This window comes from Crocodylus porosus, unplaced genomic scaffold, assembly GCF_001723895.1.
Source record: "Crocodylus porosus isolate Cpor-Errol unplaced genomic scaffold, CroPor_comp1, whole genome shotgun sequence".
Lineage (NCBI taxonomy): Eukaryota > Metazoa > Chordata > Crocodylia > Crocodylidae > Crocodylus > Crocodylus porosus.
In genome coordinates, this window is record NW_017728948.1 from 6,826 (window position 1) to 26,663 (window position 19,838).

Here is a 19,838-nt window from a genome sequence, read left to right on the forward strand (position 1 = left end):
ATTGGCCAAGGCCAATGCTATTAATGAGTGAGAGCTAAAGGGATACCTTCCTGCGGTATAGGGAGCGGGCTAAGTAGGGGATGTAGTATAATAGGGGCTAAGTAAGGGATGTAGTATCTGAACAACTCTATTACTTATGTACAGCTCTTTACTGTAAGGGGTACCAGTTTTGGTGGTACCTGTGGACGTTCCTCCTGACCTCACCCAGAGCCTCGTGGGATCACACACTCCCTGGACGCTCCACGTGTCCAAGAGGACTTGCTCTGTATGTCCCAGAATGAACTGACCATTGCTTGTCTTGCCTTTTTCCACCCAATTCTCTTTCTCTGTTTCTTTTCCCACATAACCACAGGAGCATTTCTGGAGCTTGGACAAGACTGAGAGTAAGATCCCACCTCAGCTGACCTTCCAGATCTGGGACAACGACAAATTCTCCTTTGACGATTACTTGGGTAAGCTCGGGGAGCTCCTTCGCTCCATTGCTGGCACTGAACTGCTTCCGTAGGGAGCGAGATGCAGCACAGGGCGGCCACGGCATAGCTCAGGATGGAGGATAAGCCGTCCCTACTATGTAGGTGTCCCATCAGAGCCGTGGCATTTGTGCCACTGTAAATTAGCAGTATCCACGCTGACTTCAATGGAGCCATTTCACCCGCTGACCATTTATCCTGCTCTGTCCAGTAACACCGATTTCACTGCCTTCCTCGGTCCCTTTCTCCATCCCCTCAAGACACTTAAGAGCTCAAACATTTTCTTCCTCGCCTCTCCTTGCTGCTTTCCCCAGACTTTTAGTTCTTGCTGCAGTAATGAGCAAACATGATTGGCCTTGGACCTGCTCCTCACATCCTTTTTATATCCTCCATTTATAGCTACTTTTCATGTCTCCCTTTAGTCCATTCCCCTCCAGAACAAACATGCCGTGCCTTTCAGCCCATGCCAGGTAGGGAAATGCAATTCCTTTAGGTTGCTAGACATGGGTCTTTCAGTCAAGGCCTTAAAGCACCGAGGGCAGTGAAAGCATTTTGCAAAAAGCACACTAGAGTTTCCAAATCTTGTCCTCTCAGGGCATGTTTACACGTGCATTTACACTGGCTTAAATTTACTATGCAGTTGGCCTATTCCTGCTTATTCCTCCTTTACTTATTTACTGCATAGTAAATTTAAGCCAGTGTAAATGCACGTGCAAACATGCCCATGCCTCTGGTTTCCACCTTAAAACCCACTCCCCTATGCTAACTCTACTCCAGCCATGACCAAATTGACTTCTATCCTTCCACTTAATAAGCTAAATTGGCTGAGCTTTGTACATCTTGACTTGCCAGGTGTTTTTTGTAGACCTTGTCCCTGCCCTGCTACCCCCAGAGGGAATATCACCGACCTACTGCTGTGGGATAGCCTCATCCTAGCTCTGCTCCCCAATGGGATCAGCACAGCATTGCACTTGGTGCAGTGGGGGTTTGCCCCATGATATTAGTGCTCATTTTTTTTTGCCCATTTAATCAGGCAACTCAGATAAAGCAATGGGCTCAAGCTGCAGCAAGGGGAGTTTAGATTGGATATTAGAAAAAAACTTTCTCCCGAGGAGGGTGGTGAAACACTGGAAGAGGCTCCCCAGAGAGGTGGTGCAGTCTCCATCCTTGGAGGTGCTGAAGACCTGGGTAGACGAAGCCTTGGCTGGGATGATGTAGTTGGGGCTGGTCCTGCTTGAGGTGTGACCTCCGGAGGTACCTTTTTCATTCCCCTCCACTGGACTGTCCTTATTTTGTCCATGTCCTTCCCACCACAGGATGCAAACTATCCTAGACAAGTGTTTGTTTCATGCTTTCTTAACACTACAGAAACCTATCGCAGGCACATGGCCTCAAAACACCAAGACTGCCCTGAGCTGGTGCAGGTAAAGCAAGGGGATGTGTGTTCCCATGTCTCTGAATGTCCTGCTCACTCATTGTAAGCTTTCCGGCCTCCCCAAAATCAGATCCAGCATGGGCAAGATCCCATAAGTGGAAGGAAGTGCCTAAGTGTGATCTATTCCACCGTATGCAAGTCCCCGAAAAGAAATGAATGTGCTCACTGCTTTTCTGTGACTCCGCATTAAGGGTCAGATATCAATGGGCTCCAAGAGCAGACGAATCCCTGGATTTTCAGGGTCTTGGGCATGGCAGAAGAGCATCAGATTGAGGTGTGCAAGTCCTCTTAGATAGCCAGTAGTTGCGACAGTATCAGACCCCTTGGAAGTAAACCTGGGCCACGATCCTACAACGTGTGCATTGCTTCCTGGTGATGTTGTTCCTGGCAGGTTGCATTCAGATGGATCTCAACCACATGCCCAAGCCTGCCAAGACAGCTGAGAAGTGCTCCCTAGACCTGCTAGATGAAACCTTGTCCTCGGACCGGTTTGTGTCACTCTTTGAGCAGAAGACAGTCAAGGGCTGGTGGCCTTGCGTTGCAGAAGAGGGCGAGAAGAAGGTCCTTGCGGTAAGTCCTCTTGGGCTCAGCTTTGCTCTGATCTCCACCTTAGAGACGGGAACCGTGGACCCGGAGAGGCTACGGGTTCACTCCTGTTTCACTCCTACATGGCATGCATGCCTCCACTGACTGCATCTCGTGGCATTTATGGAGTTTTCTTTGGGATTGCGTCCTCACTAGGGCTGTCCGCATCAACATCTGCTCCTCCAGGTACACACACAAGGCCCGGCAGGTCCCGAAATTGTAGCTCATGTGACCAGGACGCTCACATGTGCTGTGCCGGTAGCTGGGGCACATGCCCAAGAAACAGGAAACACAGACTCTAGGCTTCCCCCGGCATCTGCTGCTTTTTAGCAGTGATCTTGTTGCCAGGCCACAGGCTAGACATTATCCAAGCCTCTCCAGCCTTCCCCTTGAAGCTGGCCCCCCGGGCAGCCAAGAGATGGGGATATTGGGCTGCCAGAGTGGGAGCACATTGCCCGCAGATGGAGAGCAGTGATCTTTCCCCTCTATTCAGCACTGGGGAGGCCACATCTGGAGTCCGGTGTCCAGCTGTGGGCCCCCTGCTACAGAAGGCATGTGCACACAGTGGAGAACTGGCAATGAAAATGGTTTGGGGGCTGGGACACATGACTTGTAGGGAGAGGCTGAGGGACCTTGCTTTCAGTGGGGCAGAGACTTCTCTCCAGTATTGCCCTCCATCCCGCGTATCCGGTGAAAGCTTCAGTGGCTCAGCTATAAGGGGAAGGCTGGAGAAAGTGAAAGGGAGCCCAAGCCTGTGGGGAAATGCCCAGACTGAAGGTTGGTAGGTGGCTGCGTAATGGCTAATTAGGCAGATAAAGTGCGACAGCTTGCTGTCCTGAGTGACTTGACCAGGGCTGTGGGGTAAATCGGTGTCAGAGCAGGGCACTGAAGTGCGTGTTCCCAAATCCTAGGCAGACACCCTAATGACTAAGCCATCCCTCTCTCCCCTCCCGAAGAGTTTTCCCACCTATGTCACAAAATCGGTCAAATAATTCAGAGTGCCTCATTGATTTTAATGGATTTTTGCTTCTTTTTCTAACTTATTCCCTAGTTTGGCTACTTCCCATTTATTAGTATCATTCATCATTAGGCCTGAACTTGGAGCTGCACCTACTCAAGCTAGAGTGGTATAAACAAAGCAGAAAACAGATTCTCCCTGGCCTGAAGGCTTTTAAATTCAAGCTGTCTGCTCAGTTTGCCCTTTGAAATGATCTGAGAGATGCACCGAGGGAGTGAGACTTAGTCTGTAGCTCTGATTTGAGGGTTTTTTTTAATGTTTGGATAATCTGGGTTATTCCAACTGATTGTTGGCATCACATGTTAAAGCTTGCTTCTGCCCTTGAATGGGGGAGCCGCTAAAATCCAGGGAATGGGCTTGATTCTCTGTTTAAAACCAGCTTTTTGTGACTATTCTCCATTAATGGTTTAAATTCCTTTGTTTTGTCAAACCTTTTATTTCCTTTCAGAGAAATGCACACAGATGGGCCCAGGGGTATGGATGTGGCCTAGGGTGTTATGGGGCAACAGGATTGCACCTCCCAGCCCAAATGGCTCTACACACGAACAGTAGCATGTAGAAATGGGCAAGTTAGACATGACCCTTGAAGTCATAAAGTCACAGGGAAGTGGGGCTGCAGAAGTCACATCTAGTGCAATCAGTCCTGTCCAAACCATCCCAGACAAGTCCATCATTTAACCTCTTAGTAAAACTCCTGTCAACCCTGATTCAACGCAAGACCTCCCACCTCAACCTGCCCTAGGTAAAGCAGGCAGCAGGCAACGTCCTGCTGCTGTTAAAGGTGCAGACACAAATGCAGTTGCCTCGACTTAAATGGGAAGTTTTGTTTTGTCTACACACGCCATATATGTTCAAGAGATCCCAGGTACAGGAAGGCAGCCCCCCCCGTCCATATCAAACCAGCCTGGTTTCCTGGCTTTGACTGTGGCTGGTGCCAGGTAGGTCAAAGGAAAATGCAGGATTCCCACAGCTGCCTGCTAGGGGTCATTTGCCTCCCATGAAGGTCCCATCTTGACTCCTTACCTGAGACTGGGTCAAGCTTGGAAGCCCTTTCCCGAGTCAGCATCTCCCACCGAGGATCCTGGCCCCTGTCCATTCCCCGCTGCTTTTTTCCACGCAGGGCAAACTGGAAATGACTTTGGAGATTGTGGCAGAGCAGGAGCATGAAGAGAGGCCCGCGGGGATGGGCCGAGATGAGCCCAACATGAACCCCAAGCTGGAAGACCCCAAGTAAGAGGCTGGAAAACCTAAACGGAGCGCAGGGCGCTAAAGCCAGGGGCTGGGCGTTCAGCTCGCTGCCCCGAAGGCTTCGGCATCATGCACGTTATACTTGCATGCACCTCCGCAGCCCCGGGGCTCAGCCAGCCTGGTCCACCCAGACGTGCTGGGGCTGGAGGCAGGGCTCAGCCTCATGGACCTGCAGGGGCTGGGTCCACCCCGATGGACCTGGGCTCTGACGACGTGTCCCATGCGGCCATGTCTAGCATGGCCAGGGTTGAGCATCCCTCCGGTTCCCCTGGTGCCTCCCCCCACCTGCCGGGGTCAGCGGGGCGGGTGCATGCGGTCCTTCTCCGACATCCCCGGCGCGCCCGGCAGCAGCAAATCGGCTTGTACCAGAGGTCACCGCAACTTTCAATTGCAGGCGGCCAGAGACCTCCTTCCTGTGGTTCACCTCCCCCTACAAAACCATCAAGTTCATCCTGTGGCGGCGGTACAAGTGGGTCTTCCTCGTCGTCTTCGTGCTCTTCATCTTGCTGCTCTTCCTCGGGATCTTCATCTATGCTTTCCCGGTACGGTCTTCTGGGAGGGGAGGGAAGGGGAAGGGCTGCGGGTCCCCCAGGCAGTGAGGACCACAGGCTGACCAAGGGGTTAAAAAATCCCTCTTTGACCCCAATGCAGTGTTGGTCTGAGCCAAGACCCATTGGGTTTGAACCCCAGCACGAGCGTTTGCAGAGCCCAGTCCCCATCCCCAACCAGTAATAGGGCTGCCCCAGGGATAGCACTGGTGGGAGATTCCCTGGGTCTCTTTGACTGTCTCTGCTACTGACTCTCTGTGGCCCTTAGCCAAGTCGCATGTCTTTCTCTTGCCCCCATTTCCTGTATATAGAAAATGGAGTGAGGTCCTTAGGTCCCAGAGGAGGCTGTGAGAGCCTGTGTGGATGGTTGCCAAAGGGCTTTAAGATCCCAAAGCAGAAGATACTCCAGATTTTATGCTGCCTGGAGCAGAAACACAGCTTTTCTACAGCAGTAAATGGACATGCATCCATGAATGGTTAAGCTGCAGGCTGGGTGGAAATCCCACCTCATGAATTAGCCCTGCCTGCCCTTGCTCTCGGTGCCATTTGCAAACCAAATTAAGAAGTTACTGGCCCCTCCAGCTTGGCTGGGATGACTTTCAGATCCTATTTGGGCTTCAGTGCATTGCAATACCATATTGACTCATGTACCACACACACCTTTTCCCCCCAAAAAATCAGCCCTCCAAAAATGGGGGGGCTGGTCTGAAGCAGGATGAGCTGATGTTTTGGGGGGGCGGGAATAGAAGCAAAGAAGGACACACTGCTGCAAGATGACTGCCACACTTCTCTCTGCCAGCCTCAGGGAGGGAGGGGGCAGACGGCGGTGGGTTCAGGGGCATGCACCCCCCTCTGATCCCTGCTCCAAACTTCTGACATTTTTCTTCAGGCAGCACCAGAGGAGTCATTTGACTTCATGTCTCACTATCCTCTCCCTGGTTCTTGCTAATCTGTCCGCACTGCACAGGTTGAACGACACTTTCCTTTTTAATTGTCTTGATGTTCCATTATTTTAATGGTCTTGATGTTCCACTAGTCAAACCATCCTTTCTTTTGCAATGGTGCTGTTAGCCACTCCTGGGAATATATCACTTGTTTTTTCACAGTCCTACGGGCTTTTTATAGCTCTAGCTAAAAACCTTAACTCAGGTGTGGTCGTATGATCTCAGGTGTAGAAATGACTGGCAGCAAAGTTTTGGAGGCACTGGCAAGAAGGATAGATTTTGTTATGAATAAGAGACGTGCATTTAACTATAATGACACAATATCTTTGGACTATTTTGACTCTGGTTTTTTTTTTGCCTAGTTTGTTGTTGTGCTTTTTTTAAAAACTTTATACTCTAGTAAATCAGTGCACGTTCTAATAGTGTGATTTGGTTTGGGTCTGATCTTAAACTGAATAATATGGTGCCAGCCCCCTAGCCTATTAGCAAGGCGTCTAGTTTCTCTTTAACTGGAGAAGAAGATGTGCTGATGTGCTGCACGGTTTGCACCCCCTTTCTCCAAATCCTGGATCTGCCCCGTGGGGGCAGAGTTCACCCTTCAGGGTTAGTGCCATTGTGGTCAGGAGTCAGCCACAACTGGAACTAACTTTTCTCATTCATTTTGCCTTCCCCAGACAAGGTGCGTGTCTTATTTGGGGGCATGTGGTATGTGAGAAGATACGGTAATTCCTATATTCGAGCCATTCCCCGCTCCCAGACTGATAAGAAGAACAATGTGCCTTCCTCCCCTGCCATACTTGACAAATGCTGTGCCTTGGACAAGGGACATTCCTGTTTGAGGGGTAATTTATACCTTGGAAGGCAGGAGAGGCTGCATTTGCAAGTGGTTTTGCTTTGCTGTCCATGTGCAGTGGACCAGGGAAGGGTGACAAGGGTCTTGGCACAGCTAACTTTTTCTAGTGATTTAAGACCAGGCACGTTTGATGGCTCCTGGAGCTATAGGGGCAATGGGGGATTAAATCCAGGGAGATCCAAGATCTCAAGTCACGATGCCCGCATGCATCTCAGCTCCCCTGTCTTTTGATCAGGGAAATCGTTTTCTCCCCTAATGATCTCTTAATGAGCTCAGGAGCATTAAAAGAGATAATTGAGTGTGCCACCCAATGCTGGGCAGCAGCAGCGAGGCCAAATTGTGTTCATGTGCCCTGTAGTGCAACCCGTACACAGAGATTTGCCTTCAGCCCACGTGGCAGGGGCCTGTTTCCCCAACCGGGGACTCTCAGTTCCATTCCTGGTGTCTTGGGGAAAATTCAAGTGGCTTAGTAGCTATGACAGGCTCCTTGTATTACCACTGAGTCCAGGGAAAACAAAACCCCTTTTAAACTATAAATATCCCTTTACACTCCCTGTGACTTGTGTTTTTCTCTGACTTTTTCCTAGCAAAATGTTGTTATAATTCATTTTGCTCTGGTTAGACTTAGTCATCTTTCTAAAAAAAACACAAACCCGAGGCCGTGTTACATGGAATCTGTCTATTTTCATTTCTTTGGATGGCTTCTCCCAAATAGTTGAGGGCACTGGGCTGTATTTTCACTCTGAAATTGGGTTCCTTTGCTAAGCATTAACCTTTCGCAACACAATGGCAAAAATAGGGTTCTTACATGCAAAGGAGTCTCCTGACATACAGATCTTTGGCCAGGAGCATGGCTGTATCTGAGAACATGCACTCTAAAGGATAACCCCCTATTAACCCTATTAATATAGGGGTCCCAGGGAACATCAGGTCCCCCCCAGGGTGGTAGGTGCTGTACATTTATATGCTAAGAGACAGCCCCTGCTGTGAAAAGCTCAGCTATATGTTGTCAGCTTTGGGGTGAGCGGGTGTCGGGATGGCGTGACTGCCCATATGGGTAAATAGGGGAAGGGGGCATCAGGTAATGGGTGGGAAGTGTTGGAGGAGTCTGAATTGGAGGATGGCAAGAGAAAGCAGGTTCATGAGATCATCACCTGGGGCTGCTGCCTTGGTCAACCTGCGGTAGTTACTCCTGGGGTGCCTGTACACGCCACAGGTTTTAAGCCTCATTAAATTAAATAGGTTTAAAAAATTTAAGCTTGTTTATTTTGGAGCGTCACATGTGTGTTTACACACACTAGGTTTTCAGACAAATTAAGCCGGGTCCCTGGCTGGAGAGCGGGATGGTCCAGTGCTGCCCCTGACCCAGGGCCCCCCACTCTCCTTGTGCCCATGTCTTCCATGCAGCTCTGGAAGCAGGGAGCCAGCAAAGCACACAAGAAAAAAAAGAGCAGAAACAATTTGCAAGTGAAAACAAGAAAGTCACAGCACCATCTGTTGGACAAAGAGACTCATTACACCTCTCTAAGTGCCTGCGTTTGCACACAATGAATCCATGGATGTGACGCTTTAATTCCCAGCGATCCAAACTAAACTACACCCAAAGAGTTTTATTTTAATGTACAAGAAACACTTTTAAAGCACTGGGAAATCCCGTTTGTGCAAACAGACATGCAGCTGCAGCGCATGAAAGGGAAAAAATCGTGGCGTGTACATGGGCCCTTGGATACTACTTGTCCTTAAATGTCACCCACAAAGCCTTGTGTTGAGCCCAGCAATGGTGTTTGTAAAGTGTTAAGGCATCCAGCCTTGGGTTTGAATCCATCCCTTCCCTGGGTGTTTTGTTCCAAGTGATTAATCGTCTCTACCCTCTCCCACCAGTAAAAAACATCTGCCTAATTTCTCATGTGACTCTCCCTGGCTTCAGCTTCCAGCTGTGGGTCTTTGCTTTACCTTTCTCCTCTGGGTGAAAGAGCCCAGCTCTCACACCCAGTCTTTCCTCCCTGCAGAGGGACTTATACAGTCAGCAACTCTTGCTCTTCACCTTACAGAACGAGCTGTCTTTGGAAGATGCGTTCTCCAGCCCGCAGCTCATTCTCAGGAACCGTTCTGGCAGCATCTCTCATTTTGCAACTCCTTACAGCAGAACAGAATACAGCAATCCCTTCACCTTCTGTTCCCATTGCACGGGGAGCCCTACACCCCAGTCCTTTCTAGCTGACAGCCTCCTGCTGGGTCAAAAAGTCCTGCCCCCACCTCCCAAACAAAGATTGGGATCTGAGACCCAGGGAGGTGAAGGCGCCAGCTCAGCTGCAGCACTGGTGATAAAGAGCTGGGTAATGATGTGCACTGCTGACTTGGAGCTAAGTGACTTGCCTGAGGTGACAGTGAATTTGTGGTAGAGGACTGAGAGCCCATCACTTGGCACCTCCAGGTAACTGAGTCATGAAAGCCTTTACTCATGGAGGAAAACTGCTTTTCCATGGATGGGCTAATGGAATAGACATCGGCCAGCTGCCCGTGCACAGGATGGAGCAGCAAATTAGGTCTACTCTGCACATTTGGGGACCAGAACATGGCAGTCAGCTGGCTCCCATTCCCAACAGCATGCCCGATGGAGATAGATTTGGAGGTAGACACTCTGTGACATGGTCACTGTTGGGTGTGCTTGGTGGGCTGGATAAAATCTCTTTGCAGGCCAGACCTGCCCTGATCCCTCTCCACCTACAGCTTCCAGCTTTGCAGGCCAGAAACGGCTGAACGTGGGGCTTGCAGCTCAAGCTAACCTGAGCCAGACCTCAGGAGGATTGCCAAAGTTCAAGAGAGCAGAAGCACCCTATGGACTAGCTCTGGGCAACTCTCTGCTCATAGATCTTCCCCCTACACTGTATAAGCCTAAGTTTATGGATTCAGGCACCTTGAAGCCTGGCATTGTGGGATCTAGCTAGGAGGCATCAGGTCCTGCTTTGCAGAATTAGGCATCTAAGTATGCACCTGCCTGAAGTCACGAAGCAAGCCTGGGATGGTGCAAAGATCTCCTCCCAGGGGCAGTGTGCAGACATTGCTTTTTTTGGTTGCACTTGAAAAAAATCCCTTTGCGCTTTCACTCCACGTCGCTTTGTGATTCCAGAACTGCTGCCTTTTCCATGAAGGTTTCTATTTTTGCCGTGGCCCATTTTCCTCTGGAAGCATGCGAGACGTCTCAGTTTTGCGGGCTTTCACGCGGACTTCGGTCGCTGGCAGATCGTTGGAGCCGTTTACATTTGTTGACATTTTTCAGTCTGTGATGATGAGACTGTTTCCATTGGGGGTGGAGGGGAGGGAAAATAACCGTGTCCTGGTTTGGAGTGGAAAACAGCAAGGTTTTGCCGAGTCTAGTTTGGCTAAAGTGGGAGCTGAACACTGGATACTCCAAGGTCTGAAATGTCAGCGCTGCCTTCCACGCTGCCCTCCTTTTCAGCTTCTCGGCTGCCTGGCAAGCTTTTTGTATCCAGTCCACATCATTGCAAGCTCCGCCATTCCCTTTGCACCTCAGCACTCGCACAGAATAGCTCCTAGGCAATTTCCTTCTCCGTCCTCTATATTTGGCCCGGCAGTTAGAGGGCTTTTTGATCAGCAGGCAAAGAGCATCACTGGATCCTGGAGGTGGAAGCTGAAGCTGGGAGAATCCCAGTGGGATATAATGAGAAGCCTGTTGTTGACAGCGAGGGTAATTGGGCGTGAGAAAAGCTTACTGTGCAACGTGGTGAATTCATCACTGCTCGGCATCTCTGGATGGAGGCTGGGCGTCTTTCGAAAAGATACGCTCTAGTTGCACCACCAGTTTCAGGGCCTGCCCCTACGGGCTGATCAGATGCCCAGCGTGGCAAATGGGAAGGTCCTCGGTCCCCTTCGGCGGGTATGATCTTGATAGACTAGGGCAGATTCTTGCTTTGCAAAGCAGGGCTTTTGTGCAGGTCTCATGCCTGCATTATTCAAGCCAAGCCAAGGGGTCACACTGACACCTTTGACCTCCTAAATCTGCAGGTGGGGATCATCACCGACATCGGATGCAACAAGTAGCATCCGGGTGGTGGTGGGCACCCCATGACGAAGCCACGGCCTCCGTCCAGCCAGAATCTGTTGTGTTTTCCAGTAATTTGCAGATATTTACTCCCCTTTAAAGCCTGTTTGTTTTACCCGAGTCTCCCTCCGCTTCCCTCGCTATTCATCGCCATTACTGCCCGCTTTCTGCGCTGATTGATTATTCCTGCTTGCCTTTCTTCACTTCGTTAATAGAAATTCATAGCCAGGACAGGAAACCTGCTATCTTCCTGAATGGGACCAATCGCAGCATAAAAATAATCATATTTTGGAGGACAGACCCTGAAAGACAAATGCTGGGTAATTAATTAGGAGGTTATATTCCACCGGAGGCTTTTTCTAATGACTGTTGGTAAATTGCCTTCGTTTTCCTTGCCTGATTTATAGCATTATTAGAAAACCCCAATTGGCAAATTGCTTCATAATCCACCACACGCTGTAATTTATCACGATGCCTTCGGTCAAACTTTTTTGCAGAAGAGCTTGTGACTTGCCTTTTGCTTTGCTTCCAGTGTTGGTTTTTAAAGCGACGCAGTGCGAGAACATCCCGTACCCATTCAACTCCAAACGCACGGACGAAACCTCCGATTTGGCGAGGGCGTGTGTCTGCCCGTGTGCAAATCGAAGCTAGCTCAGATCTCGCTCCTTAAAAAGGATGTTACCGTGCCGCTGAACGCAACGGCACCACGCTCTCAATGAGCAGCGTCTGCTCGTGGTATCGCTGGCTCTGGGGAAGGAGGGGGTGCGATGCGATATGCATTACGTTTGCCTTGAACCTTCCTCTCTCTGCATCTCATGCCGCTTTGTGCAGATTAAATTAAACGTTATCCTCTCTCAAGGAGAGCAGGGTGAGGGAGTCCAAGAGGCGAATCGGGGCCTGTTTGAGGGCAGGGAGATCTCCAGGTGTCAGCAGCGCCCTGGGTATCCTTGGGAGGGAGGAGATGGGAGAAAGGGAGATGGAAGAAGCAGCCATGGGGTAATTCTTAGGGGTGAGCACACAACCGTGAGGCATCCGATCTGCTCACCCATGCCACCTACACCCTGTACCGCTGCTAGTTAGAGACGATTCTCTTTTAGCTCGTGTTTCTTGTTGGAGACTGAGGAGCTGAGGTCCGTCTCCAGTCCCACCGCTGTTTGGAAAGAGCATCCTCAGGCATACGAAGATATCGCTCCTGTCTGCGGTACCTTCCCCATCTTACGGGTTTCCTTGTCCTTTCCTTCCCCTCCAGAACTACGCTGCTATGAAACTGGTGAAGCCTTTCAGCTGAATCTGTGCCGGGGACCGGTGGGAGCGGCGAATGCCTGCTAAGACACTGCCTGTGCCTTTGGGGATGAGATGCCAGCCACGGCAGCCTCCTGAGAAGATGCCGCGTGCTGTCTCTGATGCCATCCCATTGCCAAAATGAAGATACCGCTCCCATCTGCGCAGCCCCACCTACCTTCTTCACCTCCTAAGTGGCCTGTACCCGATGCCAAAGATGGAATATTTGCTATTTCCCTTTTGGGGGCTTTCTTGGGGTTTGGTTTTTTTTTTTCAATGCTCTGTTTTGTAAAGCTCAATTATCGATGCAAAAATGGCCCTTTTTGGGGGGAATGGCTTGCACAGACTCTAGGAGGGTGCGCTGAAAACGTAGACCTGCTGCAGCTTGTAACAAAGGAGTAGGAGGTGTGAGCCCCGAGCCCGGGTGAAGTCTCGCTGTCTCTATCTCCTGCCTCTGGGCCGTGGGGATTGGGGAGCTTTTATTGCAGAGGAGGTGCGCTGGTTGAGCAAAGCCCCTGCGCACATCGCCCACCCATGGGGGCTCTTCCCACTTAGCAGAAGGCGGTGGGATACAACCCCGAGGAGGACTGGAGCAAAACCCCCCGGGACACCAAGGAAAGCTTTGCAAGATTCGGGCTTTTCCACTCCATTTCTCTCCGTCGCACCCTTTTACCTCTTCCTGGGTGGACACGTCCCCCTGCAACTGGTCACCTCTGCCGCGGCGTGGCTGTGGGGCTCGGCACAAGCCCAGCGAGCGGGTAAGGCCAGGGCCGCGTCCTGCGGGCGTAGGTCCTGCTCTCCCCCGGGACCTGCACCCGCAGCCTGAGGGCAGGTCCCCGCGGCCGCGGTCCAGCGTGCAGCGTTACAATCAGCGCCGTTCCTCTGCCACCAGGTCGGGACCGCGGGGCGGACGCAGAAGAGCAGACGCCCCCGGGGGAACTCCTTGCCGCAGGGGGTGGGATTGAGGCAAAGACCTGGCCCCTTTCTTTTCCTAGCCCTTCTCTGAAAGCAGGGTGGGCCACAGATTAGCCCTGCAGGTTTCCTGAGTGCCGCTCCGATCCCCTTCCCCTGCCTGTTCTGCTGCTCGGCTTTCTGCTCCCTGCCCTGTGATCCTTACCTGATCCACTGCTCTGCCTTCTGCTGGCTGCCTTGTGCTCCCTACTTGATTTTATCTGCTTTCTGCTCCCTGCCCTGTGCTAGCTGCCTGGTCTGCTGCTCTGCTTTTTTTGCTCCCTTCCCTGTCCTCCCTACCTGATCCTCTTTCCTTTAGCTCCCTGCCCAATCTGCTGCTCTGCTTGCTGCTCCCCGCTGTGTGCTCCCTGCCTGCTTTGCTCTGCCTTCTGCTCCCTACCTGATCTGCTCTGCTTTTTGCTCCCTGCCCTGTGTCTCCTACCTGCTCTACTGCTCTGCTTTCTGCTCCCTGCCCTATCTGCCACTGTGTTGCCTATCCCTGATCTGTCCGGTGCCAGACACAGAAGCCAGGCGCGGCACTCGTGCCAGCCCTGTTTTAGCAGATAGGGGACCAGTGCCTACTTGGTCCCGGCTCGTGCCTGTGTGACCAGCAGATTGCATTTGCAGCGGTCAGCTCTGCCTGCTCTCCTACGTGCCGGTCAGACCGGCAGCTCCCCACCCACGTGCTCCAGGGTGCGTGTGGGGGTCAGGAACAAATCGATCCCCAAATTCCCTGTGGCCAGCCAGCTGCAGTGGCTCTGTGAGCTGGACCTGGACCGCGGGCCACGTGCTAGCACCCCTGCCCTCGCCCACTCTCCCTTACTTTAGCAAGCAAGCATCTTCCAGAATAAAGACATGAAACCTGAAGGCTAGCGTTGTTTTCCAATGCGACGGCGCCTCCACGCGTACCTCACACAGGCTACACCCCGGTCACGCTGACGCAAAGATGTCCCTTGGACCCGTAGGTTTGCACACTTGGCCCCTGGTTGTCGTAGACCCGGACACGTGTGAGCAAGCAGCAGCGACGGGCGATTAGCGAACGTAATCGCTGTGGACACGGCGTCCTGCTCTCATCCCGGTCCAGCTGGGCACTTACGCCTACGCCTGACTCAAAGGCACTAAGTGCTTTGCTGGATCACAACGAGAGGAATCCTGGACACCCCCGTTATTTATGATGTGTGTCGTGGCAGCACCCAGCCCGCCCCGGCCACGTCCCAGACACCAGGGAAGACACAGTCCTTGCCCTGCAGGACATCCAACTATAAAAACCAGCTGGTCTGATTGGAGCTGCCTCTCTCCCCGCATCCCGTTTCCAGCCCCAGCTGCTCCAGGGACAGCCAGTGATGGAAGAAGATGCCCGTGATGGATGCACCTTCCCCATTGCAGCCAGGAGGGTTTCGCAGTGCCGCTGTTCACCTCTCCGAAGGGCCTGTGGCCCCTTTCGTGGGCATTTCAGTTCCCAAGCAACCCCCCACACTCATTTGCTCGTATGTCGGAGTCAAATTAAGTGTAGCCTTTGCCCGGGGATAACTGAGGTCGCTATGGATGACTTGCCCCTGGTCCCGGTAAGACAAATCCCGCCGCTGGGGTCAGCAGCCGAGAGCAGGTGAGTGAATCTGTCATACCAATTAGTGCACGTGGCTGGGCAAGCCGAAACGCACCAGCCTGCATAGCTTTCCTCTCCCAAATGCTTGCACCCGTGGCGGGGCTTCCTAGCACTTGTGAGCAACCCCACCATAACCAACTCGGTTGTACCGAGCAGACCCCACAGTAGTTAACTCTGCGTGTAAGGTCCCTTCCAGTCCGCGAACGTCTATAAAACTATGAGAGAAAGCACCCAGGCAGCATCGCTTTCGTGTCACCCACGTCGCACCCTCCAAATCCCCACGGCTGAGGTTTGCTTCCAGAAGAGTAGCAGCTCCCGGGGCCCGAAACTTGGCAAGAGGAAATCATAGGGAAATCACAGAGAAGTGGGCCTGGCAGCTCACCTCCAGTCCAACCCCTGCCTGAGGCAGCATCGGAGAAACCCATCATTTAAACTCTCCGCAAAACTACGCGGTCGCCTCTGGTGCAACACACGACCTCGCCCCCGAGCCCGCCCTGGGGAAAGCAGGGGGACCGTGGCAGCCAACAACTTGCTCCTATAGAAAGTTGTTAATAGACGCTGGAGAGACCCCGGGAAAGGACAAGGCATCGGATGCTCCACATAGCAGCTGAGAGAAGGGCTTGTGCCCGCTTGTCCGGCTCCAGGCGGGCCCAGCTTGCCTGCCGTCCCGGGCTTCCCTGCCTCTGCCTCAGCCGCGGTATTTAAAATGAAACGCCCTGAAGCCTGCTGGTTCCTGCATCTCCTAGCCCCTCACCGGAGGGACAGCACAGCCCAGATGGGTTTTGCAGTGCGGGCCTACATGCCCTCAGCCCCCAAAACACCAAGGTCCAAGCTCATCGCAGCCAGGCTAAGATGCGCCAGGTTCGGGAGCCAGTGACCCACGCAGGAGCGATGTGGGCAGCACCCCGTGCATCCACATCCCCCAGGCTCAGCTGGTGGCCAGATACCTGCTGGGTTAGCCCGGGGGGACCAGGTTTGCTCGCAGCATCGGTGCAGACTAGGGCTCAAGCCCAGAGCAAGAGACTGTCCATGCTCTGCCCCCGTGGCTTTTGCCAGCATGCCTTTCTGCAGCTGCCCCGTTATATTTGGCAAGAGGGGTGCTTTTCCCAGCATGCCTTGCTGCAGCTGGTCCTTTAAATTGGGCAGAAAGAAGCAGCCGCAGCCCTATTGCAGCTGTGGCCTGCTCCCTCCCTGCCTGAACGGTGAGTAACTGCATCTGCTCCGGCTTCTCCGTCTTGCAGGACGATGCTGCCGAGTCCCAGCTGCCCCGAGCAATGGGCTGGCAAAGGGGCAAGGGTCCTTCCCCAGAGCCGCTTGGGCAGGATCAGGGCCCTACAGAGGGAAACCTCTTGGTGGCTTGCACTGCAATGTTACCCCCTCCCTATTACAGGTAGGGAAACTGAGGCACGGAGGTCTTGCCAATGTGCAGCTTTGTGTGCACGTGAGAGTAAACCATCCCCCTCTCCTCCCTGCACTCAATGCGTTGCATCTCCGTCACATCCGTGGTGTCGGGCGTAATTTGGGGCTGGATCCGTGGATGGCAAGAGACTCCTTTCGGCGCTGAGCAGGGGCCTTGCTCCCAGCCGAGCACCCTAGCCACCAGGCCACAGCACCTCCTCTGGCTCCCCCAGCCAGCAAGGACCACGGCTTCGCTGGGTTAGGGGTGCCGCTATGAGCCCAGGCGCAGCTCTGAGCATCCCTCAGCTTGCAGGGATGAGTTAGTTAGTCCTTCATTAAGCAAGTACTAAATTAAATGTGCGGTAAGCACTGCCCATTAATCAATGTATAGACAAGAACTAACTTGCAGGGGGTGCTGTGGTCATGTCCGGGGGTCGCGGCTCTCACCTCCCTGGCAGGCCAGCCGTGCTCTTGAATGATGCCGTGGTCCAGGGGCTCTGGGCTGCCCAGCCACCTCCACGCCCCGCGTGTGCGTGACAGCCTCCGCGTTGCAGGTTTGGAGATCGGGTCGGGCTGGGGACGGTGGAGCAATGGGGTGTGAAACCACCGGGTCTCGGTGCTCGGTGGGCTCGGCCGCCAGGGAGCTGTTTGGGCAGCGTCTCCTTACCACGCCGGGCAGGGGAGATCTGATTTCAGGGGCTGGGTTTGCCCTGTGGCGCTCTGAGCTGCTACAGGGGCTGAGATCTGCTTTGAAGAGCCTGTTGCACTGTGCAATGGGAGGATAATAGCCTACTCCTGCAGGCCGTCACTCTTCTCACTCATGCGACCCGATCTGCATCTGTCTGGACCTGCCCAGCACCCACGGGTGTGTGGCTCAATGGACCCAAGACACCCGGGTTCATATTCCGGGCTGTTGGGTTACCCTAAGTAAGTCCCTTCACTTCCTATGCCTCAGTTTCCTCATCTGCGAAACGGGTTGCTGTCAAAGGGAGTCAGTGACTTCCTTCTGAGATGCACTGGTAAGAGCTTGTCAGGCACGTTACCAGTTACTTATGAGCATTGTGGAAGAGGTGTGGTTGCTATTATAACAGGTCTTTCAGGGGCCTGCTCAGAGAGAAGTGCATGCATCTGAAATGGAGGCACCTCATTCTGGGAAGCATTCAGTCTATGGGTCCATGAAATGCAGCCACCTCTGGGGTGGAGCAGAGAGGGTCGGTTCCCTCCTCACCAAACGAAGACTTTGAGAGTCGTACGCCTCCGTGCTGGGAAGGGGGACCCGCGCGGCCAGGCGAGCCAAATGACGTGCCTGCCGGCTTACCAGTTGGATGCAGACTCAGGCTGGCAAGGCCAGCTGAGGAACCGGTGAGCAGACAGGAGGGGAGGGAGTCTCACTCTCTGCCCAGCCCCTGAGACCCGATGCGGGGAGAGCAGGAATTGCGGCCTGCCTGGGAAACGTCTTCAGGATCCCAGCCCCTGCTGTGCAACCTCTGATCTCTGAGGGTCCTACGCATCCTTTCTGCCAGCGGTCAGCATCTCGCTGCACCCTGTGCCCCGTGTTTCACCTAGGGGCCCTCTAAGCTCCCCTCTTAATTCAACATACCTGTCCAGCACCTGCTCCCCGTTTGCAAGGACACACCTCCTCGTCGTTCCTCCTGATCGCCCCATGTGCTCGGTGCTGCAGGCAGATAGAGGATATCTCAGCACTGACCCAAGAAGCTTCCGGTGGGTGCATCTATACATTCATGAATGGGCAGTACTTACTGCACATTTAATTTAGTACTTGCTTAATGAATGCACAGTGACTAGTAGCACGGGCACACGCCTTTTTAGTGACGCTACTGCACAGTAGCTTAATAATACAGCACCGCAGCGTACTAGCACCGTCCGTGCTGCCATGTGCTGCTGCACAGTGTTATTAGGCTACTGTGCATTAAGTGTCTCTTGTAAACAGGCCCAGTACGTGAGAGACAGACAATACAGCTGAGATGCCTCCGACGCCCCGGAGAGCAGCTGCTGAGACGCTCTTCTCATTACTTTATAGAGCAGCTGTGATCTGAGAGGCAAGGGACTGCATGCATGTCCTAGTATTTAAGACAGTTTCTTAACTTTCTTAGACTCAAGACCCCTTGGAAAATGCTTTGCTTTCACTCATTTCTCAACTACAGAAAAATGCTGTTGCAAACACCTCCGATGCAACAGGGCAGAACAGTTTTGCCATTGTAGATTCGTACTGGAAATCTCGGGGCTAATTTTGTGAGTCAAAGGACTAAACTTCACTCGTCCTCTAAGTAATGCAGTATCCCTAAGTGATGACTACACCTGGCTGGTTGCTCATTCTCTTAGAAGGATCCACCTCCCACTTGGGCCTGTTTGGACCAGAGGGCTGACCTGCGTTCCCAGGGGGCTGCTGCCACAGCGAGGCGTGGTGCCTCCTGGTAGGGATGCAATGCATGGCCGAAAAGGCAGGGGTGATCTGCCAGGGCGTAGTGACCCCGAGTCCCCCTCTAGCATGCCTACCCAAGCCAAGCTTTTGCCAACACCGCTGCACCCTGACTGGGGGTCTCCCCAGCAGAGCTATGTCAGGTGGCGGGGGGAACCGGAGCCTCCACGCCAGAGCTTTGTTGCAAGAGTTTTGCAATGCAAACCAGACAGGATGGCCAGGTCCTGAAGCCGGCAGCCTTAGGAGGAGGAGCGTGTGGCTGGCATTACCCCGTGGGCTGCAGGCAGCTGGTGTCCTAATTCAAGCCTTGGGTGACAAAGCCTGAATGGTATTCTTGTTTCTATTTTCATCAACCACAGTGATAATAGAAGAATAATGATGATGGATGATGATAATAGTCCTATTGTGCTTGGTGCTGTACAGACCCAACAGAGCGGTGGGCCGGGGGGCTATTGAAGCAAGGGCTGGGGGCGAGCTGGGGGTAGCATTTTCCCCAATTGAGGCAGGGGCTGGGGGCCTGTGGGGTGACTCTGGGCACTTCTGCGTATGGAGGGGCTGGAGCCTCGGTTTCAAAGTCACTTGTGCATTTGGTTGAGCTCAGTGCTAAATTTGAGCGGGCTGTGAGCTAAAGGAGCGGGGAGGGTGGGGTGATGTTTTCCCCTGCTTAAGACACCAGACTGTGGAGCTGTGTGCCCGCGTTTTCCCCCCAGCCTCATGGTGACCCTGGAAAAATCACTTCCCTGCTTTGGGCCTTGATTGCCCCTTCTGTAGAATGGGGAGACCCAGTTCCTAACCTTACAGAGGTGTCTCACAAGGTGTAACTCGGGTCCATAAAGCTCTTGGAGACCCTGGGATGGGGAGAAAGAAGGCAGAGCAAAGGAGACCATGCATCCAGCTCAGCCCAATCTGCTCTTTTACTCTTAGCTTTTAAACACGACTGATTTCTCTGCCTGCCGACTGCTTATTTGCCAGGGAGGCTGCAACATGACAAAAAAAAA

General features: G+C 52.9%; 1 protein-coding gene across 2 annotated transcripts in view; it reads left to right on the forward strand.

Moving 5' to 3' along the window:
* The first annotated feature begins 299 nt into the window (after positions 1-299).
* DYSF (dysferlin) overlaps positions 300-19,838 on the forward strand; it is a 26,493-nt gene continuing 6,954 nt past the window's right edge. Inside the window, exons 1-5 of one of the 2 annotated variants that reach the window (XR_002104349.1) lie at positions 300-452; positions 2,297-2,475; positions 4,629-4,738; positions 5,151-5,298; positions 12,414-13,458. Coding sequence is in view for 1 of the 2 variants with exons in the window: in XM_019553378.1 (XP_019408923.1) it covers positions 2,308-2,475; positions 4,629-4,738; positions 5,151-5,298; positions 12,414-12,452 (465 nt within the window). In the remaining variant the exon portion in view is untranslated. Of the gene's footprint in view, positions 453-2,296; positions 2,476-4,628; positions 4,739-5,150; positions 5,299-12,413; positions 13,751-19,838 lie in introns of those variants that run through there. The other variant, XM_019553378.1, reaches the window with a different exon arrangement.